This window comes from Cottoperca gobio, chromosome 9 (assembly GCF_900634415.1).
Source record: "Cottoperca gobio chromosome 9, fCotGob3.1, whole genome shotgun sequence".
In the NCBI taxonomy this organism is placed as follows: Eukaryota; Metazoa; Chordata; class Actinopteri; order Perciformes; family Bovichtidae; genus Cottoperca; species Cottoperca gobio.
In genome coordinates this window covers 1,681,708-1,704,092 of record NC_041363.1, presented here as the reverse complement: position 1 = coordinate 1,704,092, position 22,385 = coordinate 1,681,708, and the positions used below count along the sequence as shown (strand labels likewise).

Below are 22,385 nucleotides of genomic sequence, written 5' to 3'. Positions count from 1 at the left end.
AATTCACTAATGTTTTATTTACTGACGTATTTCATGTCATGGAACGAGAACTCTCTCGAGTTAAAATGCTCATTCATTTCTTATTCTCTGCAGCGCTCTACATCCTGACACGGGGTTCACCTGAGACATGACCTCGAGGGACCAGCTGTCGTTCATGGAGATGGGCTGTGAGCTGCTGGAGATCTTGCTGTCCTTCTCAGAGGGCCGCAGCAACGTGGGGCCGAACACTGTGGCCAGGTTGTGCAACGACATCTTGTTGACGCTCTCGTTTTCAGTCACTCTGAGAACAAAGCAGTGAAATCACTACAAGAGAATACTTTTAACTTTCACACATTTAATCCTTCAGTCAACTTGTAATCCCGTGTGACAGATTAAAGTGTTAAAATATCTTTCTTTAGGTTAGATTGAACATTTCAGTCAATCGAGTCGAACAAACATTTTGTTATTTTAGTCAAACGTACTTCACATGAGATTTAATCTTATCATCTGAAGATATAAAAATAAAAGACATTTTATTCTGTTTCCGTGGATCATACTGCTCGTACTGTCGATACCGTCCGTCAGTGTTGAGTGACGTTGGCGCCGTCATGGAGAAAAAAGGCGTTGATTATATTTCGTCATAGTTTTTATTCATGAAATTAAAACTGCTCAGTAACGTTCAGATACTTAGAGGATCCCAACCCAACAGAACCCCACAAGCAGACAGCGGACACTGACGTACAGCGGACACACGACAGCTTTGAATAACGTGTTAACTGTGAGCTCCGTTACCTTTTCAGGTGATCCAGTAAGAACATGAAGGTCACCAGGTTTGGCTCCGGGAGAGACAGCAACAGGTTGAGCATGCAGCTCTCCTTCGCCACACAGTCAGACAGAGCTGCGGGGCAAAGACACACGAGTCAAGACCGACACGTCCCCGAGTCAAGACCGACACGTCCCCGAGTCATTCCCAAGACAAGTCAAATAAGCCAAAGTAGAGAAGTGGTGACTGACCGATGCCTCCAGCAAAGTTGGGGTACAGGTCGTCGGTGAACAGAGGCTCCGGCAGCTCTCGGAAATACAGCTTCAGTGTTCCAGCGATGGCGTTCACGTCCATCTCCCTCATCATGACAGACACGTCTCTGTTGTCTGCGGGGCACATGAGACAACCGTCACTGACGACCAAAGAAGCTGCACTGTGAGCTTTGAAAAACAAGCGAGTCTACAAGTAGAACGTACAATATTCAGAAGACGTCAGACTGAACTCACTTGAATCGAAAGCGGCCTTCAGTGCCTGGATGTCCGTTGCGACGCCAGACACTCTGTAGATTCCCACCTCGTCCATCCCTCGCCGCTCAATCTCCTCCACACACTGTCTCACGATGAGGGGGACCTTCGAGCGTTCTCGCCTGGTGAGGACAGTCACACAGAAACAGGTTTAAGGGGCTACAGGGGCCGACGGGGCAGGTGGTATACAATATACTCAATGTATTCACTTGTTACTGACTTCAAAATAAAAGTGATCAAGAACTGACTTCAAAATAAAAGTGATCAAGAACTGACTTCAAAATAAAAGTGATCACGAAGTGACTTCAAAATAAAAGTGATCAAGAACTGACTTCAAAATAAAAGTGATCAAGAACTGACTTCAAAATAAAAGTGATCAAGAACTGACTTCAAAATAAAAGTGATCAAGAACTGACTTCAAAATAAAAGTGATCAAGAACTGACTTCAAAAATAAAAGTGATCAAGAACTGACTTCAAAATAAAAGTGATCAAGAACTGACTTCAAAATAAAGTGGATCAAGAACTGACTTCAAAAATAAAAGTGATCAAGAACTGACTTCAAAATAAAAGTGACTAAGAACTGACTTCAAAATAAAAGTGATCAAGAACTGACTTCAAAATAAAAGTGATCAAGAACTGACTTCAAAATAAAAGTGATCAAGAACTGACTTCAAAATAAAAGTGATCAAGAACTGACTTCAAAATAAAAGTGATCAAGAACTGACTTCAAAATAAAAGTGATCAAGAACTGACTTCAAAATAAAGTGATCAAGAACTGACTTCAAAATAAAAGTGATCAAGAACTGACTTCAAAATAAAAGTGATCAGAACTGACTTCAAAATAAAAGTGATCAAGAACTGACTTCAAAATAAAAGTGATCAATAACTGACTTCAAATAAAAAGTGACTAAGAACTGACTTCAAAATAAAAGTGATCAAGAACTGACATTCAAAATAAAAGTGATCACGAACTGACTTCAAAATAAAAGTGATCAAGAACTGACTTCAAAATAAAAGTGATCAAGAACTGACTTCAAAATAAAGCGAAATAGGGACTGTTAATGATAAAGAAATTATAATAAAGAAATAAACAAAATAAAATGAATTAATGATAATCTTTAACCAGAGATTCCACCTGCAAACTGTATTTCTGAGAAAAACTTAATTAAATTATTTTTGAATAAGTTAAACTTAATAATAAAGAATATCAAATAACTGCACCACCTCAGAGTTGAGATTAGTTTACCAGGACCACGCTGGGATGATAATACGCTTCAAGGGTTAAATCAAAGATTATGTTATTTTAGATCTGGTGTATATTGTATCATGGCCTAAAATATAAAGCATATCGTCCTGCCCTATCAACACATCATGTGCTGTGAACACGTGTAATAAGTGTCATCTTCTCAACATCCTGACACTAAAAGAAGGTAAGATATAATATTGTAAAAAGCACGTACATGCATAAAATAAAGGTACGACACGCAGAACACATTTCATCAACTCACTTGGTCACTACGTTGATCTTCACTCCGAAGACGCCGGACTGTTTCCTCGAAGGCATTCGCTTCAGACTGAACTCTCTGCTGGTGAACTTCATCGACAGCTTCACTTCAACCTGAGACGAGAACAGAAACAGCTTTTAGTGCCAGCTGAGGCGGGGGCTTCATGCCCAACATGCTGGAAGAGAAAGCAACACTTTAGAGAATCGATTCCAACAACAAAGACAAAACAAGATGCATTTAAAGTGCAAAGTATAACAAGAAGAGAAAGAGACATTAGTCAAATAAGGTAATTCCATTATCCATTAATTAGTTTCCAGATTAATAGTTTTGTGTATAAAATGTTTCTTCACAGTCCACGTGACGTCTCTAAATGTCTTCTCACTTTAATTTGATTTAAAACAGAGAAAAGCAGCAAATATCTTATTTGAGAGGCTGAAAACGGCTTTTTCTGACATCTTTGCTGAACAATTACTTTTACGATGAATACATGATCAACATCTGAATCTTTAATAAGAGATCCACTTTGTGGAGCCTGCGTTCTCTTTCCTTTACGACTGTGGTTGATGAAGTGACTCAGATTAAACACTGTGAAGGTTAAATGCTGCAGAAACGTAGAATCAGAAGCTTCCCCTCCTCTTGCCTCTTCTTACTTGCGTTGCTTTACACACTTACTCCGTTCATGGCGATGACGGTCCTCTGCCAGTCTTTGTTTTGCAACGTCTGAGGATCCAGCTGAAAGACAAAATAAAAGACATTTGACTTCATTCAGATTCTCCGCAGAGACATTGTGACAGATAATATGAGCGTTACCTGCTCACAGTCTTAGCCTCACATGAAACATAAAGTCCATATGGCCAGGTTGTGTCAGGGATCTATTTTAGTCATCTGACTAATACCAAAGTGTCAGCCTGTGTTTAAAGTGACCGGCATGAGTAATGTGATAACATCATGTACGGCTGCTGAACACTGAGCCTGTCCCTGACCCCCAGACATCCTCAAAGGTAACTCAGAGAATCCTTTGTTCAGTGAAAATACATGTTCTTATGCTACATGTTATCACTACATGTTATCACTACATGTTATCACTACATGTTATCACTACATGTTATCACTACATGTTATCACTACATGTTATCACTACATGTTATCACTACATGATGTTATCACTACATGTTATCACTACATGTTCACTACATGTTATCACTACATGTTCACTACATGTTATCACTACATGTTATCACTACATGTTATCACTACATGTTATCACTACATGTTATCACTACATGTTATCACTACATGTTCACTACATGTTATCACTACATGTTATCACTACATGTTATCACTACATGTTATCACTACATGTTATCACTACATGTTATCACTACATGATGTTATCACTACATGTTATCACTACATGATGTTATCACTACATGTTATCACTACATGATGTTATCACTACATGTTATCACTACATGATGTTATCACTACATGATGTTATCACTACATGTTATCACTACATGTTATCACTACATGTTATCACTACATGATGTTATCACTACATGTTATCACTACATGATGTTATCACTACATGTTATCACTACATGATGTTATCACTACATGTTATCACTACATGATGTTATCACTACATGTTGTTATCACTACATGTTATCACTACATGTTATCACTACATGTTACATGTATCACTACATGTTATCACTACATGTTATCACTACATGATGTATCACTACATGTTATCACTACATGATGTTATCACTACATGTTATCACTACATGTTATCACTACATGTTATCACTACATGTTATCACTACATGTTATCACTACATGTTATCACTACATGTTATCACTACATGACATGTTATCACTACATGTTATCACTACATGTTATCACTACATGATGTTATCACTACATGTTATCACTACATGATGTTATCACTACATGTTATCACTACATGTTATCACTACATGTTATCACTACATGTTATCACTACATGTTATCACTACATGTTATCACTACATGTTATCACTACATGTTATCACTACATGTTATCACTACATGTTATCACTACATGTTATCACTACATGTTATCACTACATGATGTTATCACTACATGTTATCACTACATGTTATCACTACATGTTATCACTACATGTTATCACTACATGTTATCACTACATGTTATCACTAAATGTTATCACTACATGTTATCACTACATGTTATCACTACATGTTATCACTACATGATGTTATCACTACATGTTATCACTACATGATGTTATCACTACATGTTATCACTACATGATGTTATCACTACATGTTATCACTACATGTTATCACTACATGTTATCACTAAATGTTATCACTACATGTTATCACAGGAGGTTCAACGCTGAAATACAGTCAAACACAGAGAGGGTTTAAAAACAATGAACAATAAGATCAGCATGAAACCTCCCCACTTCATTACTCACATTAAGTATGTGCTAATATGCATACAGAATGTGAACATTGGATAAAGCAGGTTTAAAACTCTTGTTGCATGTTGTTCACATGTCAAAGGTTTGTACAGATTCTGGATCTGTCTTTGTTCCAAATCCATCTCCTGCATGTAGTGAGTGTAGCGTGTATAACATGAGCTGTGAGTGACATGTGAACAAAGCCCTCTGCACAAAGCTTCAGAATATAGAGAGGAATGAAAGTGGAAAGTTTGGTGTATGTAAGTGCTGCTGAAGTGGAGACTTCTGCTGAAGAGTGTGAGAAAAAGCTCCTGATGTTCTCATGCTTCCTCTCGTCTGAAGAAGACGTGATAAAGAAGATAAATATCCCAAACCAGTGCATGAAAAACAAAGATTTTGTCTGGAGTGTCTCTGTTTACGTGTAGGTTCCCGAGGCGTCCTTTAAAACAACGTCCTCAGCTCTTTACCTTCGGTCTGAGGAGACTGCTGCGGACCCGCTCCCACAGACGGGCCCCTGTGCTCGGGGTTTTCCTTGGGGCCATGTCTCCCTGTTCCTCCAGCCCGCTGCTGGCCTGATCCACACTCTCATCAAGGTTACTCTCGCTCATTCTTTCTCAACTCTTAAATGTTACTTTCGCTGACTAATAGCAAAACAAAAGAAAGAAGCCGGCGCTGCTCCACAGAGAGCACTAGTATTCTCCTACGAGCAGCAGGTCCTTCTTCTTCCCCGAACAACAACTGATCGCACTGCCGTGAGTAATCTCGATGATCTTCTTTGATGGAGCCCTGCTGAATATTTACAAAACTTTCTGTCATCTCCTCGTCTCGGCATTGTTATACAACAAATCCTTTCATGCCAGTGGGAGGACAAAGAAAGAACCACACTCGCCTGTGTGTTGTTCTGCTTCCCAGATGGATTTAGAGGATTAACTCCTGAGAATCCCCTCCTACCCTCATTACCAACGTGCGCACGCCTGCCGCTGTGAGGAGCGCTGGCTGGTAATCTAGCATCTCAGGTACTATGAAAAGGATCTTCTTATAACTTAGTGAGGGAACATCAGACTTCCCCAGATGTGAGACAATATTTAATATTAAGATCCATGAAATAACTCTTAAATTGACCAATTAACTGGTCATCTTTTCCCCACAGAGCTTCTACCTAAGCTAATACAATCTAATTCTCAAGGATATTAAATAGTACATATATATAAATATATATATTTAAATATATATATATATATATATATATATTTAAATATATATATATATATAGATAGATAGATAGATAGATAGATAGATAGATAGATAGATAGATAGATAGATAGATAGATAGATAGATAGATAGATAGATAGATAGATAGATAGATAGATAGATAGATAGATAGATAGATAGATAGATAGATAGATAGATAGATAGATAGATTCGCTCGCTCGCTCGCTCGCTCGCTAGCTCGCTCGCTCGCTCGCATCGATCCTCGCTCATCCTCTCTCTCTTCTATCTATATCTATCTTCTCTCTCTATCTCCTCTATCTCTCAATTCTCATTACCTTATTTTGTCTTTATTTTATCATTTAAATGTCTTATTTCTTATTGTTTTTCTTCTCCTTTGTTATAATTATCATGGGCATTTTGCAGTGTGCACAAAGACTTAAACTCAAATCCCTGGTAAGTAATATTAATTGTTGTGTCATAATTGCCAACTCAAAGGTATAAACCGTCACCACAGGTCATGAAAGTGACTTTAACACCTGGCAGGCGTTGTAGCTCCTGAATAACACGAGTATCTGACCGCCCCGTCCAGCAGGGAAATCCCTTCGCTGGCTGATCAAAGAGCGCTCCGTCTCCCTCTGTCACACTCTGGAGCCGAGCCAGAGGCTTCATTTAGTCCACACAAACACTAATCCGCCCTCTGTCACAACACCCCGTCAGGGGTCAAGCAGAAGGGACCTAACAGCTCACTCCTTTCTCAGCAGCTGAGGGCCCCACATGGCAGCATCAGCTGGAAAAGGTCCGGTGGTCAGCAGAGCAAATAAGTTCTGTGGAGGGATCTGTGGAGGTGTGGAGGATCTGTGGAGGATCTGTGGAGGGATCTGTGGAGGTGTGGAGGATCTGCGGAGGATTTGTGGAGGATCGGTGGAGGTGTGGAGGGATCGGTGGAGGTGTGGAGGGATCGGTGGAGGTGTGGAGGGATCAGTGGAGGATCAGTGGAGGATCTGTGGAGGATCGGTGGAGGTGTGGAGGGATCGGTGGAGGTGTGGAGGGATCGGTGGAGGTGGGATCGGTGGAGGTGTGGAGGGATCGGTGGAGGTGTGGAGGGATCGGTGGAGGTGTGGAGGGATCGGTGGAGGTGTGGAGGGATCAGTGGAGGATCTGTGGAGGATCTGTGGAGGATCTGTGGAGGATCTGTGGGGTGTGGAGGGATCGGTGGAGGTGTAGAGGATCAGTGGAGGATCTGTGGAGGATCTGTAGAGGGATCTGTGGAGGATCTGTAGAGGGATCTGTGGAGGATCTGTAGAGGGACTGGAATCCACACAGGCAACGATTGTTCTTCATACTGAGTCTGTAAATGTGGATCTTTTGTCCACTGGGGCCATATGAGATAATATGGACAAGAATTAGGACCTCATGTGAAACACATCTAATCTGTTCAGGCTGAAACTAACAGAATGAAAATCTACAACGTGTGCGACGGTGTTTCCCTTAAACACAAGCCGTTCCTTTCCAGAAGCCTTGGCTCCAGCTGTGCCGGTGCGTACCTTGATCTGTCCTTTGGCCAGGATCCTGTCTGTGATGTCGGCGTCCTCTTTGCTCTGCCTGCTTCTGTTGTAGCACTTCTCGTAGCAGAGCAGCCTCACGGTTTGAGAGCCCTCCAGCTCGATCTCAAACTCCTGTGAAACAGAGCAAAGGCATGTTACAGGTTTGAGGTTTGACATGCTTTAAAGGAATACAGTGACGTCTACAGGGGACATAAAGGAATACTTCACCCACTAAAGGAATATTGTATTTCAATTACTCGCCCCGTGTGACCGCGAAGAAAACTTAGTCTCTCTTTGCTGCCGCCACGATGAACCAACAATCAATAAACAGAGAAAAGTCTTAATGGGAGCAAAACTATATCAAAACAAACTCGTGCAGTAAAATCCAAAGACAGTAGTGAGTGACGACTGCATCAACGAGACTTTATTATTCTGCACGAGTCGTGTGACAGTTTGTAAACAGATGTAGTGATGTGAAGTGTTCCTTTAAAGACACACCGCAGTCACTGCGTCACTCTGATTGGCTCTCTCACCTCGTTCCAGTTGGGCTCCGTGGAGTCTCTGTACACGCGAGTTTTGGCTTTGTTGACAAAGTAGCCGAATGAGTCCACCTCCAGAGAGCAGTACAGGTCTGGTGGAACAAGCAGAAGACCTTCTTTTAAAACATGAAACCATTAATCTGTCAAATAATCAAGTAATTATTGATATCTTACAGTTACTGTTATTCTGGTATTTTATACCCGTCTTCTTCTATTTCTATTCTCTGGCTCTCTAATGTCTTTAAATGTCTTTTTATAATGCGTTTCTTTTACACTCTGAAATGCCTTGTTGACATTTGCAGTATAAATAAACTTGCCTTGCCTCGACACAGAAATGATCCGACGAATCACGTGTGACAAATTAAAAATAAATAGAAATTCACTTCATTCTACATTTCTCATTTAATAATTCCCCTAAAAATGAAGCATTTGCACGGAACAGATCCTGAGCAGAGAGCGGAGAGCGGAGAGCGGAGAGCGGAGAGTGGAGAGCGGAGAGGAGCATCAGGCTGTACAAATGTAAATACTTCAATCTGTGAAGTCTGTGGAGTAGAAACAGCTTCGGATGCACCGTCACTACAGACGTAATGTTAGTCTCAGTACATGAAACACGCCACTGGCTGAGGCCACCAGGCGGCTTGTACACCGTGTTCCTGGCTAATCCCACTTATTCCATTGCAGCTGTCCACCCACCTGACAGCCGGGGGGGGGGGAGTGACACACAGGATGATGTGACGCCACCTGCAACCTGTAAAATGATCATTTAATACGGCACTTACTTAAGCTCTGTTTCAGCCCTGACGCAGAGTGGACGATGACATTCAGGAAGCCGTACAACCCGGAAGATTCATCATCTGTGAGGGAAGCATTCACGTTGTGCAGATTGAGATGCAATGCACAACTGTAGGAGTAATAGACTGTGCATTACAAGTTCAATACACGGTGAGCCTTACCTTCTTTATTCATGGTCATCGGGATGGTGTGCACAGTCTGCAGTTTCACGCACGAGTTGGTGAGCATCTGCAGCTCCAGGGAGGTCAGAGAGAAGCTTTTAAAGCCTGCAGGACAGAACCATAACCTGACTGTTAATGCAGAAGTGCCCGAAGATACACGACTGTACATGAAGCATTGTGGAAAGATCTGCGTCGCAACAGTGTTCGTGCTGCAGCTGTTCTTCACCAGCTCGCTCTCAAAGAGGATTTATTGGCACGAGCATTTTAAAACGCAGTGTTGCCAAAGCACATGGCACTAAGTGGTGTTACAGTTTGAAACAAGGAGAACATTTAACAACCATGATAACAACATGTTGATATGAACATGGAGAACCTGAACACAACTCATCACAGGATTGGTGTTTAGTTTCGTCAGCTTGTTTGGGAAGTATTTAGTTCAGACGGGCGGAGTTTTGTTTCATTGTGTAAACACAACAGTGAAATATCTGTAATGTGTTTTAGACCTTTACGTGCTACAAAGGTTTCACTATTCACCGGCCGAATGCTGCTCAAATATGCAAGAGGATGTTGCAGATGTTCATCACTCACCTGCCAACAAGAACTATTTACATTTGTAACTACTTTGCACGGACAAAAGAGTTGATTTTGCACATTTGGCGAGACGATGTCCTCCATCACAGGGATGTGCTGCACGTTAGAGTCTCAGTTGTGTTGGAAACCTTCCTGCTGGAAGTCTCAGTAACAATAATGTGTGAGACTCTCAGAAATAACTACGTGTCTCTTAAACTCACACTTCTTCTGCTGCTCGTGAATGATCTCCCTCCACTCGGCACGTTCGTAGTCCGAAGAGATGAGAAACAGGAAGCCCTGAAAGTAGTGGAAGTGATTATGATGTAAAGTATTTAATTGCACTCTCGTGCTGCGACGTGCTGCTTGTTCACAGCAGAGGGCAGCAGAAACCAAACTTCTTTATTGACATGAGTTTATTTATTCCCATGTTGGAAACATTACATTTATTCCTTTTCTATGAGTGATGGCATCACAACACAGTTGAACACGTGGAGACCTGATGGTGCCGTTTACATTGATGTGCAGCACTTTCATATTGCGGCGGAACACGAGGCCTCGTGAGGAAACTGTGACGGGTTAGGGTTAAAGATTCACATTAATCTGCTGGTTTTATTATTATAATCATTACATATGTTTAGATATCCCTCAATCCTTCTCAAGGCGAGATACTACAGACATGTGTCCTTATATTTATCTTCCAGAACTCGTCTTCTGTCAGACAAGTGGAGAGAAAACCACCAAAACCTGTGTGTGTGTGTGTGTGTGTGTGTGTGTGTGTGTGTGTGTGTGTGTGTGTGTGTGTGTGTGTGTGTGTGTGTGTGTGTGTGTATGTCTATGTGTGTGTGTGTATGTCTATGTGTGTGTATGTCTATGTGTGTATGTCTGTGTGTGTGTGTGTGTGTGTGTGTATGTCTATGTGTGTGTGTGTATGTCTATGTGTGTGTATGTCTATGTGTGTATGTCTGTGTGTGTGTGTGTGTGTGTGTGTGTGTGTGTTACATAACGCCTCATGTACATATTAAACACTTGTAATATGAGCCGTGTTGATGTGAGTCATGAAGTGGGGAGGGTTCAGCTTCGGCTGATATGTGTGAGTGACATGTTTGACCCTGTCGGGCCTTGAAGGACTCACCTTGCCGTTTCTGTTGGCCACTCTGAACGCCATGTTGGGCGACATGAGAAGCAGCAGAGACTCTTGTTCTGATAACTTCTTCCTCAGTCGCTCCATCACCTTCGGTCCTTTGGTGGTTCTCTACAGAGGAGCGGAACCAGCGTCAACGTGATGCAGGACATCTCTAATGCACTTTGTGTCGGGGGCGTTTCTGTGCGTGTCCTCACCTTCTCTCTTTGGATGTCATTCTTGATCTGGGAGATTCTGATCTTCATGCCGTCGATCTCCTCGTCCTGCACCAGAGGGATGGGGGTGGACTCGCAGTCCTCGATGGTCTGGAAGGTCAGGTCGGCCAGAGGGATGTACCACTTACAGTCGTACTGCTGCCCTTTTCTGTTGGAGGACAAGGCGTGTGTGTAATGTGGGGCTGCGCTCATCAAGTATTAATCTCAGTCACCATCTTCCCACAATCAAATGGACATAATGGATATTGACGTTTAACATTCTCCAGACTCACCCCGCAGCCTGTTTCTTCAGCTTGGTGCAGAGCAGCAGGTCGGTGAAGAGGAAGACGTGGCGGAGTTTCCTGGAGCCTTCGAGCAGCTCCACCATGAAGCGATCCCTCAGCAGCTGACGGTGCTGCCAACAGGAAGTGAGACATCACGTCATCACGTGTACAGCTCTCGTTAGTCTCAAAGCTGTTTTATAACAGCTAACACTAAGAACTGCTGAAAGCACGGTTTACTTTGAACTGCTTTAGTTTCAGAGTTCACAAATAATGATTTTGTGCTGAAGTTTGAAGATGAATGTAATTATTGTAAGTGAATCCTTCCAAACCTCACAGCGTCAAGTAAAGTAAATAACACAAACAATAAATCACTTGTGATGTAAAACACGGCGCCCTCTGATGTCATGGTACATCAGCATTCAGCACAGCCTTACGGTGTCGGTGTTCATTTAGAAATATATATATGTGCGGCCTCTAATCCTGGTTATGGTCTGGTCATGTGATGACGTCCTCCTGCAGCAGCGTGCATCTAAAGTCTCCCTCTGCCTTTTGACCTCTGGGCTCAGGCTGTTCACAGCGACACTGCCCATGTGACACTTTATCGTCCCACACCAGCCACAGTTTGTCACTACAGCATGGTTTCCCTACTCTATTTCTGCAGTCCAGCTCCGCACTGTCCTGGTTTCAAAAAGAGGTGGCAGCGTGACATCCGCTTATTATTTAGTGGCACAAACACGACCACGAAGAGTCAATAATCCAATGGAAAAACAGGAGCTGTAAGTGCTGGCACTGGAAGGTGCTTCTGTGTTTCATTATGCACGATAATGACACGTTGAGCAGCGAGACCTGCACAAGAGCTGAAGCTAAACAAACTCAGGGTTTAGATGCTCGAGGTAATTACAGGCGGCCACGGTGCAAAACATCAACAATGAGTCACGAACAACTCGTATTTCAAACTTCATGTGCTGCCGTGTAATCTGCCGGACTTCAGACTTCCTATAAACTTATATAAAAACATATTTTCCAGAGAACGTTCCTTGAGTTGAGATCCCGGTGGCAGCTCCCAGGAATAACAGAGGAAGTTCTTCTGAGTCAGAGCCCTGAGGTGTGTGGTGTTTGAGGGGTCAGGAAGCGTGTGTAATTGTGGACACACCCAGTGCAGAAGGCTGGTTAGACAGTGAAGTTGATAAGGAGAGCTGCGGGTCATTTCTGGGAAGCAGACACTGCGGCAGGGAAGGATGGGAGTGAGCGCCGAGGCAAGCGGCAGGTTTTCCTGGTTTGCGACACAGAGACCTCCTTCGCCTCCAGTGTTTGCACTGCTTTGTCACGAGCTTCCTCTACGCTCCACTTCCTTTATAGCTGCAGCAGACAGGCTGAGGTGAGTCAGCAACAACCTGACTCACACTCTGCTTTCATTGCAGCTTCCAGACACTTTGTGCTCAGAGCTTTTTACTGTCAGCAGACAAGATATGACAGAAATCACGGGGGCAGACGTGATCCTCAATTTCACAATGCTGCCGTCTCCGTGAGAGAAATCCACTAAGTGAAAGTGTTAGAATATAAAAAACTGTTCTCACGTATGTAAAGCTTCTTCTGTCAATCAAGAACTTAGAAATCATTTATCATTTTTGGATCCCGTTTGAATTGAGCTAACGTCTGCTCAGCTTGTTCCTCTGAGAACTTAAGATCCAGACTAAATATACAACATGGGTCATCTTTAGACATTATGACAGGAAATGTATTTTACCTTTAACTTTCTTTAATTACAATCTGCAAGTTTATTATGGATAACACATGCATTGCATTTGGCTTTCCACGGAGCAGATTCATTTATCCCTCTACGTATAACCGTGAGGTGATGAAGAGACTTCCACTGACCTCTCCCTTCTTCACTGTCATGGACTGTCTGCGCGGAGTGATCTCCTCATTTATACTGGACAGGAAGTTCTGAGAGATGCGCAGAGCGTCCTGCAGCAGCGGATAGTCCGGGTGGCTGGCAGGCGTGTGCTTCAGGAGGTCCTGGATTAGAAGAAAAATAAGACAAATTCAATCCCTAAGAACTGTCTTCACGTTGCTCCAGATCTGTGTTTGGCACTCACATGCAGGACGAGCGTGCTGCGCGTCACTCTGTCCACAGGTTTGTAGAGAAGAGCTGTGGAGGAGGAAGAGTCAGCTCACCTCACAGCAGAACTACTTATAGAAACATTGATTGATGTGGAGGCCGGCCACTCATTCACTCAGTACTCACTTTCCAGTGAACTCTTAGCCGACTGGTCTTTGCAGTCCTTTGTGCTTTTGACCTTGAGATTCTGGCAGGAAGATAACGCCAGAGGGAACCGTGAGTAAAAAACATTCCCTCATTAAATCACTGCCCCACAGCGCAATTAAAACAATCAGCCCGCTGTAAAGAGCTGCGTTGCTCTTCCACTGCGAGAGGACTGCTTAGAAAGTGCCCCGTCATCACGTCTCGGGCAGCTGTGCAACATCAAATGCCCGCCGCAGTCCTGCTGTGCGTGGCGTGATTACATACCTCAGATATCTCTGCAAACTGAGCGTTTGCCTGGCAGCACTTGTCCGCCGTCTCCACAGCAACCTTGTAGTTATCCACAAAGGCACGATACACTCCGAGCTGGCTCGCCTACAGGGTGCAAGTAGAGCGCAGATTAGATTCATTGCTTCGCAGAGAAGATAGATTTCACTCGTCTGTGTTGGTCTCTGGGTACGACGCAGCGTGACAGGATTCTGGATTCAGTACACTTCAGGTTCAGTCCGCTTTAAAGTCGCTGAAGCAAATGATATCACAAAGCAGAATAAAGTGTAGTTCTTTCATCGATGGTCATCTTTCATGCAGAACATGCTGTTTTCAGCCGCTCACATGTAGACGTCCTGCTTTTATCTGTTTAACATCGTATTCAAGGGAATATCTTTGTGTTCTGGACACAACAAGACATTTAGAGACCAAACAATCTCCAAAATAATGAATGGTAAGTTGAAGCTGTCACTCAGAAGCAACATCCAGCTTCTTCTTTTTGGAAGTATTAGAAGATAATAAAATGAACTCTCGCTCCAGTATGTATAGAAATGCATGCATGTGTGTTTTTCATTTTACTCAGCGACCTCCTATAGAGCGTTTTGTTCCTTTACTGCCTGCAATGTGGTGAAGCGAGGCTTTCATCTGTCCGGGGGAGGACTCCAGGCCGTCTGCTCACATGTGCACTGCGTGTTCCCCTGAGCGTTACTCACAGCCAGCGACTGCCACCTGAAAGTCCCCCTCGTTTAAGTATTATTAATGATCAAGGCAGGACATTTAAGGAGTGCTATAATTAGTTTATGAAAGTTACTGACTTGTCGAACGGTGGTTTGTTTGATCTAAAGCCAACATGATGCTGTGAGGTTTCATGTTTCTGACGCTTGTTCTGGGTTTAAATCAGATGAAGGGATCGCTGTACTTCACTTTGTGCTGCAGGGATTTTAATCAGTTGTTGCAACATTTCTTCAGACACTTCTCACATTTCAATGTTCGCTCTTTTGGTTGAACCTTTTCTGCTTCGTTCATGTCAGGACACAACAAGTGGAAAAACAAGTGTGTGTAGCTTTGAAACATCGTCATGACTCGTTTTCCTCCAGACGATATCTTGAAATCATTCAACTTGTTCCTGAAGCTTCAGGCAACTTAGGGTTAGGACTTTTAACCACCTTTTAGATGCCACTTGGGGAAAAATTAAAGACCAATTTTAACCAATTCATTTATTATTAAATTATTAAATATATACAATATATAAAAAATAAATATGTAAATAAGACACGCAGAGCGTCTTTGTGGGGAATGTGTCAAAAGGATAAAACACAGTAAAGTTTATTTCCATTGTGATAATATATTTTAATACCAATTAAAACCTCTTTTCAGATTAATAATAATAATAATAATAATAATAATAATAATAATAATAATAATAATAAATGTAATAACTTTTAAGACTTTTTAAGAATATTTGACTTCTCTGCCGAGGGTTTATTACATTAGTTTTAATATTATTTACACAATATAAATTGATTTCTAACATCAATGGTTACTTGGCACGCTTGTGCTGACACACTTCATGACGGGGGGTAATACCAGCTTCTGGAAGAGGTCGCCCACACACTGCTGGTGGCTCCAGTCCTGGACCCGCGGCAGCAGAGCATCAAAGAAGTCCTTGTGGATCTCATGAAGCTCCGGCACTTTGAAGAAGATGGTCTCGATCTGCTGGATGGTCAGCATCGGTTGTGAAGTTGTGGCTGCGGCCCTCAGAGGCTTCATGGGCTGGATCAATAATCACATGATCGCACAATGAGTTTGTAGAAAGAAGAGTTTTAGATTTAGAGTTTAGAAGATCTGCTGAAACAAGCTAAATAGAATCTTCTCTTTCTTTTAAAGAATACGTGTGTGTGTGTGTGTGTGTGTGTAACAGGGAATACTTTGAGCAGCAGCCACTGGAACCACAAGTGGCAATTACAGGATGATGGTAAATGTTAGAATATAGTAACTCAGCTTAGCAGACAGGAATCTGTGAACTGACTAATGTCAGTAACTGTGTGTGTGTGTGTGTGTGTGTGTGTGTGTGTGTGTGTGTGTGTGTGTGTGTGTGTGTGAGACATACTATCAGTAGAGCCTCCAGGTGGCTGAGATAAGTCTCCTCACTGGCCAGGATTCCTGACAGAACCCACTTTCTCATCTCCAGCCCTTTCTCCTGCTCCAACTCCACCTGACACAAACATGGAGAGAAGACGCTCATGATGGGAACATGAAGAACTACCACCCACACGCCTCTGCAGAGCCCTGGCTGCAGATACTGTGGGGTTAGGGACAGAACAGATTTGATTAAAGTCTGGAGGAGTTTTACATTCCAAGAGACTCCCAGCATCTTAAAGAAGACGAATGTGTTTCTAGAGATGTTGTTATTCCAAACAGGTCAAAGCCATCAGTCATCCCGCTGCGGGCTCATGTCAGGGAGACGCTCAGTGCAGCATCAAGAGGGGCCGCTCCGTTGTGTCGGAGGTCAGTTAGCATCGCAGCAGTTACCTTATTAGAAAATAATCTCTGTGCCGGACAACGTTCATGATTCATACACGTGTTGTTCAGCAGGATAACCTTCACAAATGAACGCCACTTTATGATTGTTGAAGTGTAAATGCAGAACGCTAACATAAGACTGCAGCAGCACTAACGCTGCCTTCAGAACTTGTGAGCTTGTGGTTACGACATGGGAAGTTGTGTGTACGATATGCCGTCGTGAGAACAGCACTGCGAGGCAATATCACGTTACTGTCGGCGTCTAGAAGCAGGTAACGTAACGCAGGAAGTGTAAAGGCACAATGAGACGCCATGAGGAATATCAACATTATGCTCAGACACATCATACAACTCTATTCCACTACAACTACAATATATGAAAACATTTACACCGTATGTCCACACTGTCCACACGGTGACTTCAGGACAAAGGAACCGGAAACATTCCTGCAGCCCTCTACTGTATCAGACCCCCCCCCCCCAGAGGATGAGAACACCACAGATAGGACAGGAGCAGAAAAGCTTTCCAGATGATGATGTCATCTGAGGAAGTGAAATACTAAATAACTCTTTGCAGTTCTGCTTTGATTTGCTTTTGTTTATGATTTACTAGGATTCAACGTTTAGTGGTTTGAGCACACGGGGGGGGTGCTGTTCTGTGCACACCAACAACAATACAGATGTTTGCAGCAGTGGAAGAAGAATTTAGATCTTTTACTTCAGAAAAAGTAGAAAAAACACGACAATACAAGTAAAAGTCTTACATTTAAAGTATTAAAGTAAAAGCACTTATATTATTATTATATATATTATTATTATATATTATTATATATATATTATTATATATTATTATATATATATTATTATATATATTATTATATATATATATTATTATTATATATATATTATTATTATATATATATTATTATATATATATTATTATTATATATATTATTATATATATATTATTATATATATATTATTATTACGGACGCTTTAACACGTTTAAGGTCACATTTGAACTACTTTACATTCTGTTGGATAGTTTAATGTGGAGCACAGAATCAGATGTTATAAAGCGATCATATGTTTTATAAAATCTTAATCTGGGACGTATTTAATAAGCTGTCAGATAAATGTAGAGAAAAGTGTTTTTAAAGTATTACATTCTGTGCCTCAAAGTTAAGTGCAGGAGTTGTAATTGTACTTAGTTACTTCCCACCACTGGAGTCAATAACAAGCAGCAACGTCCTCTTTCAACAACGCTTATCGGAAATGTTGGCGTAATTCAGTGAAGCACTGAACGCTACAACGACAGAGGGGACGCACATCGTTTACTTTGGTTCCATGTATTTGAAATGATTGACTCGACATAACCTTTAACAACACTTCTGCTTTTGTTTTGAGGATGTTGGGGTTGATCTGGTACTGTTCCACCAACGCACAGACGAAGAAGCAATGACCTCACAGAATGAGAAGCTGCTAAAAGTGTTGGATGTTGTGCGGAGGGAGGCCGGGGAGGGACAGCAGAGCAGCCAGAGAAAGAAGAAGGAGTTAACGTGTCAGACACGTGGGAGGTGACCCAGTAACATTACCGACAGCGTGGACTCCAGAGAGCCCGAGGACTGGGTGTCTCTGCTGCTCCGGCTCTTGGAGCGGAGTCGCGGCGAGGAGGTCGGGGATCCGGTGAAGGATAGAGGGTCGTGGCGAGGCTCCGAGTGCTCCAGCTCATATCCATAGGACGGAGGGGTCTCGCTGTATGGAGCCTCTGTGAGAGACAAAGGACAACAGCCACATGGGGAGTCTTTAAACTGTAGTAAACACATGTGGAACTCAAACATCATCTTCTGTTGGTGTTCTAATATCCTCTCACGGAGCCATCGTGGATCTGAAGTCATCAGAGGAGCAAGCTGAGCTAGCATTAGCCTTTAGCTCGTAGCCCCTCAGTCCAGTGTCCACTGGAGAAACACTGTTTTAATCACTGAAGACATGTGCATGAACTACCTCCATCATTTCATCTGGTGGTATGTTTACATGCTACACATTCCTAAATGAATACTGTGTACATACACAAGCCACTGAGACTTAAAGGAACGAGCGACAAGCGGCTGAATAACATGAAGTTAAATGAAACAGAATTCTTCTCAGCTTGATAGATACACACGTCTAACGAAGGCTGACACACTGGTGTCGTCGGACCATAAACACAGAGCAGCGTGCTTTCTTACTGCCATTTGTCTTTATATCAAATCATAAACCTGTGACCTACACACACCTGCACACACACACCTACACACATCTACCCTCAGCCTGTGCCAGCCACCGAGGGCTCGTGCCAGGCAAGTGGATAAGCCTGGGAAACTGCAGGGGCAACACACGTGCTCTGCTCATGCCTTGTTGTGTGCGTCTCCTTCAGGATCAGAGAGAGCCCGAGAGGCTGTGACCGTATAATGTTCACTCTGTGAGTGGACGAATCAAAGAGGGCTGAAGTCAGAGAGCAGCAGAGTTCTCCTGGGAAAATAAGAAAATAGGCAGAAAGGGAGTTTATTACTAGAAAAATGGACGGGCCCCCGGGCTGCGACATGTGAAGGCCCCATCACCTCCTACATAACAACACGAGCCAGATTCAAAGAGACCTCTCATTCTGCATCTCTTTCTCTGTTTTGCGGCTGCTTGTGGATGTGTTCTGCCTCTTTTGGTCTTGTTTTGGTCTCTGTGGTAGTTCTGTGTCTCTTTGCTTCTGGTCATTTTACATTCTGGCATCTCTTTGTAGACGCTTTGTGTCTCAGACTCTTTGTGGTCATTTTGTGTCTATTCTTTAGTCTTGTGTCTCGTTTTGGTCACTTCACGTCTCTGTGGTAGTTCTGAGTCTCTTCATACACATTTTGCATCTCTTTGTACAAGTCTTTTTGCATCTGAGACTCTATGAGGTTGTAATCTGTCTCTTTGAGGTCATGTTCAAGTCTATTTGTGACGATACATTTGAACACTCGCTTCAAACAGGGGCTCTGACCCTTTAACCTGTTGGGCCCCTGGTTCAGTCCATAACTAGAAACCCACGTGTTGCACTGTGCTGACAGAAACAAGTGTAATAAGTCAGAAATAGATTGTGCTCATCATCACTGTGATTTCAGACTTTTTAAGACACCCTGAAGATGTTCAACATGCTGTGTATCCTGTAATCACTGTCAGCCACCCCTGACTCACCAGCACTTATCATCATTATCCTCATTATCCTCATTATCCTCAGCAAGGATGTGGCAGATGCAGAATAGCCATCTCCAACAGCAGCAACAAACAATAAGGCCGACGCGTCGAGCACTGCGGAGGACGGCATGTTCAGAAGAGGCTGAAAACAGGAAAGAGAGGATTCCGGAAACCGTGGGAGGATAAAGCCGAGTCACCCTGGAGAGGCCTGGACAGACCGACGCACTGACAGGATGACATCCACAGAGGCCGTGACAAAGGACTCAAACAAACAGTGAGAGGCAGAGAGACGACTGCGGGCCAAACAGCGTCCGAGCACAGGGGAAGTCCATGTGAAAGGCCACTCTGTGTTCCAGAGAGATTATAAATCAGCCCCGGCGCTGGATGAATAACACATCCTCTCTCAGGCCGCAGCCTTGGACCCACAAACTATCTCCTTCCAGGAAAAAGAAACAAGTCAGAGCTTGGAAAAACACGACAAAACAAGAATAAGTTCAGAGGATTTAATGTTCTTAAAGGAAGACTTCACCCACAACATGACGGCGGACACAGAATCCAAGACAGGAGAGAAGTTTGGATGAATTGAAGTAAATGGAGCCGCCGCGTTCAACAACAGAAACTACATCAAAACATCTCGTCTTACGAACTCACAACTCAGCAGAATAATAACGTCTCTTTATCCAGTCGACTGCTGCAACACTAAACCCAAAACATCTCTCGTCTCACGCTCGTGCAGGCGAGTCCAAAGTCTTTTATATTTGAACTTTAGTGAAGTACTTGTGATGACGCTGCACTGTGTGACAGTCTAGAGTTTGCTGTAGTTCAACGCGGCTCCATTTACTTCAATTCATCATAAAAAACATTCACGGTGGAGGCAGAAAAACCAAGGAACGCGATAAATAACTGACAAACGCTCATTTTGTGGGTGAAGTGTTCCGTCACGAAGAGGTGGACTTGTTTTGTGTTCTTTATCTAGAACACACAGCCTGTCTCCTCTCTCTCCAAGTCTTTAACACGGAGACATTTGTGTCTTTAAAAAGGGACATTTTATAAATGCACAGGGCTCGTTGCAGTGTGTAAAGTGGACATCACAATAGATCCTCGGTGAGCAGCGATGCTCTGGCCATCACTTCAGAGGAAGTGTCCGTGCAGGTCTGCCCGGTAAGTTCAGCCATTCATCTGCTGCAGAGCGGAAACAGACTTTGTGCACAAGGTCGTCTTTCACAAACAGCTCCCACTCCTGACACGCGTTCAGCTATCGGTCACAAATATCATATTTACATTCCAGCCTTTTGCAGTTAAAGACACTTATTCCTATTATCACTGCTTCCAGTAAATGATTGTGATCTGCTGAACGGAGACGCAGGTCCTCTTGCTTGTTGTTCTCCACCGCGCTTGTTTCTGTGCAACCTGTTCTCATGTCCTTTGTGACCTTTTCAACGAGAGCTGAACAAATAAACCAAAGTACAGACTGCTCCTTTAAAACCTCCAACCACCTGCACAACACCTGCACAACACTCGTTTCATAGTAGAGAACAACTTATAGTGTTAAGAAGAATACAATATCCATACTTCAGAGTTTAAAAGATCTACTATATATTTTATATATTAATATAAAGTTAAGGTATGAAAAATAAGATGTTTATAAATCTGAACTATAATAAACTACTAACAAACAAACTGTTACATTTGAATTAGATTTATTAATTTAACTGGTAAATTATTAATATTTGATCTCCCAATTATTAAGGTTGCTTCCAAACCTTCTGTCAGAGGCAGGTATGTAACTCTTTCACTATTTCCACATTGACTTTCTTATTCTGTCCCACAGTTCTTCTTTTGTATGGCACTTTATATCCCACCCTGTCCCGTACACAACTATCTGCAGATTACAATGATTTGCACTGTGCCATAGAGCTGTAATAAATACGTTCTAATGACATTACATAACGCGGCTGAGCCCAACAGCTGGGAGCTGTGTGATCAGAGAGAAGCTGCTTTGCTTTCGGAACGTCTCTGTAATTCTGTGTTTTTCAAGAATTTCATTTGATCGTATTCCACAAATCATGATTTCATAGATGTCAGATTATGGTTGGAATCACTTTTTAACACACAGTCGCTTTGCTTTCCGCACTAAACACCGCGACTAAAAATAGAAGTCAAGGATATAAAAGGACTCGGCCAGAACAAGTAACTCTCCAGTCTCCTCGTGCAGACTCATCGATCATCATGAAACACTTTTCCTTCCTCCTGCATGCAAACAGGAGTCAAACACAGCCGTGCAACACAGCCGTGCAACACAGCCGTGCAACACAGCCGTGCAACACAGCCGTGCAACACAGCCGTGCTACACAGCCGTGTAACACAGCCGTGCTACACAGCCGTGCAACACAGCCGTGCAACACAGCCGTGCAACACAGCCGTGCTACACAGCCGTGCT

At 42.8% G+C, this 22,385-nt stretch overlaps 1 protein-coding gene across 1 annotated transcript in view; it reads right to left on the bottom strand.

The window, feature by feature from the left end:
- Positions 1–22,385, bottom strand: part of LOC115014038 (breakpoint cluster region protein-like) — a 39,541-nt gene that overhangs the window by 1,419 nt on the left and 15,737 nt on the right. Inside the window, exons 3-23 of the mRNA XM_029440678.1 lie at positions 18,334–18,506; positions 16,326–16,430; positions 15,803–15,988; positions 14,216–14,323; positions 13,934–13,994; positions 13,785–13,837; positions 13,564–13,704; positions 11,695–11,816; positions 11,405–11,570; positions 11,199–11,318; positions 10,288–10,363; positions 9,497–9,601; positions 9,323–9,397; positions 8,538–8,635; positions 8,005–8,136; positions 3,445–3,504; positions 2,776–2,885; positions 1,249–1,388; positions 994–1,128; positions 772–877; positions 121–280 (exon numbers count right to left, since the gene is read on the bottom strand). Coding sequence (XP_029296538.1) covers positions 121–280; positions 772–877; positions 994–1,128; positions 1,249–1,388; positions 2,776–2,885; positions 3,445–3,504; positions 8,005–8,136; positions 8,538–8,635; positions 9,323–9,397; positions 9,497–9,601; positions 10,288–10,363; positions 11,199–11,318; positions 11,405–11,570; positions 11,695–11,816; positions 13,564–13,704; positions 13,785–13,837; positions 13,934–13,994; positions 14,216–14,323; positions 15,803–15,988; positions 16,326–16,430; positions 18,334–18,506 — 2,432 coding nt within the window. The remainder of the gene's footprint in view (positions 1–120; positions 281–771; positions 878–993; positions 1,129–1,248; positions 1,389–2,775; positions 2,886–3,444; positions 3,505–8,004; positions 8,137–8,537; positions 8,636–9,322; positions 9,398–9,496; positions 9,602–10,287; positions 10,364–11,198; positions 11,319–11,404; positions 11,571–11,694; positions 11,817–13,563; positions 13,705–13,784; positions 13,838–13,933; positions 13,995–14,215; positions 14,324–15,802; positions 15,989–16,325; positions 16,431–18,333; positions 18,507–22,385) is intronic.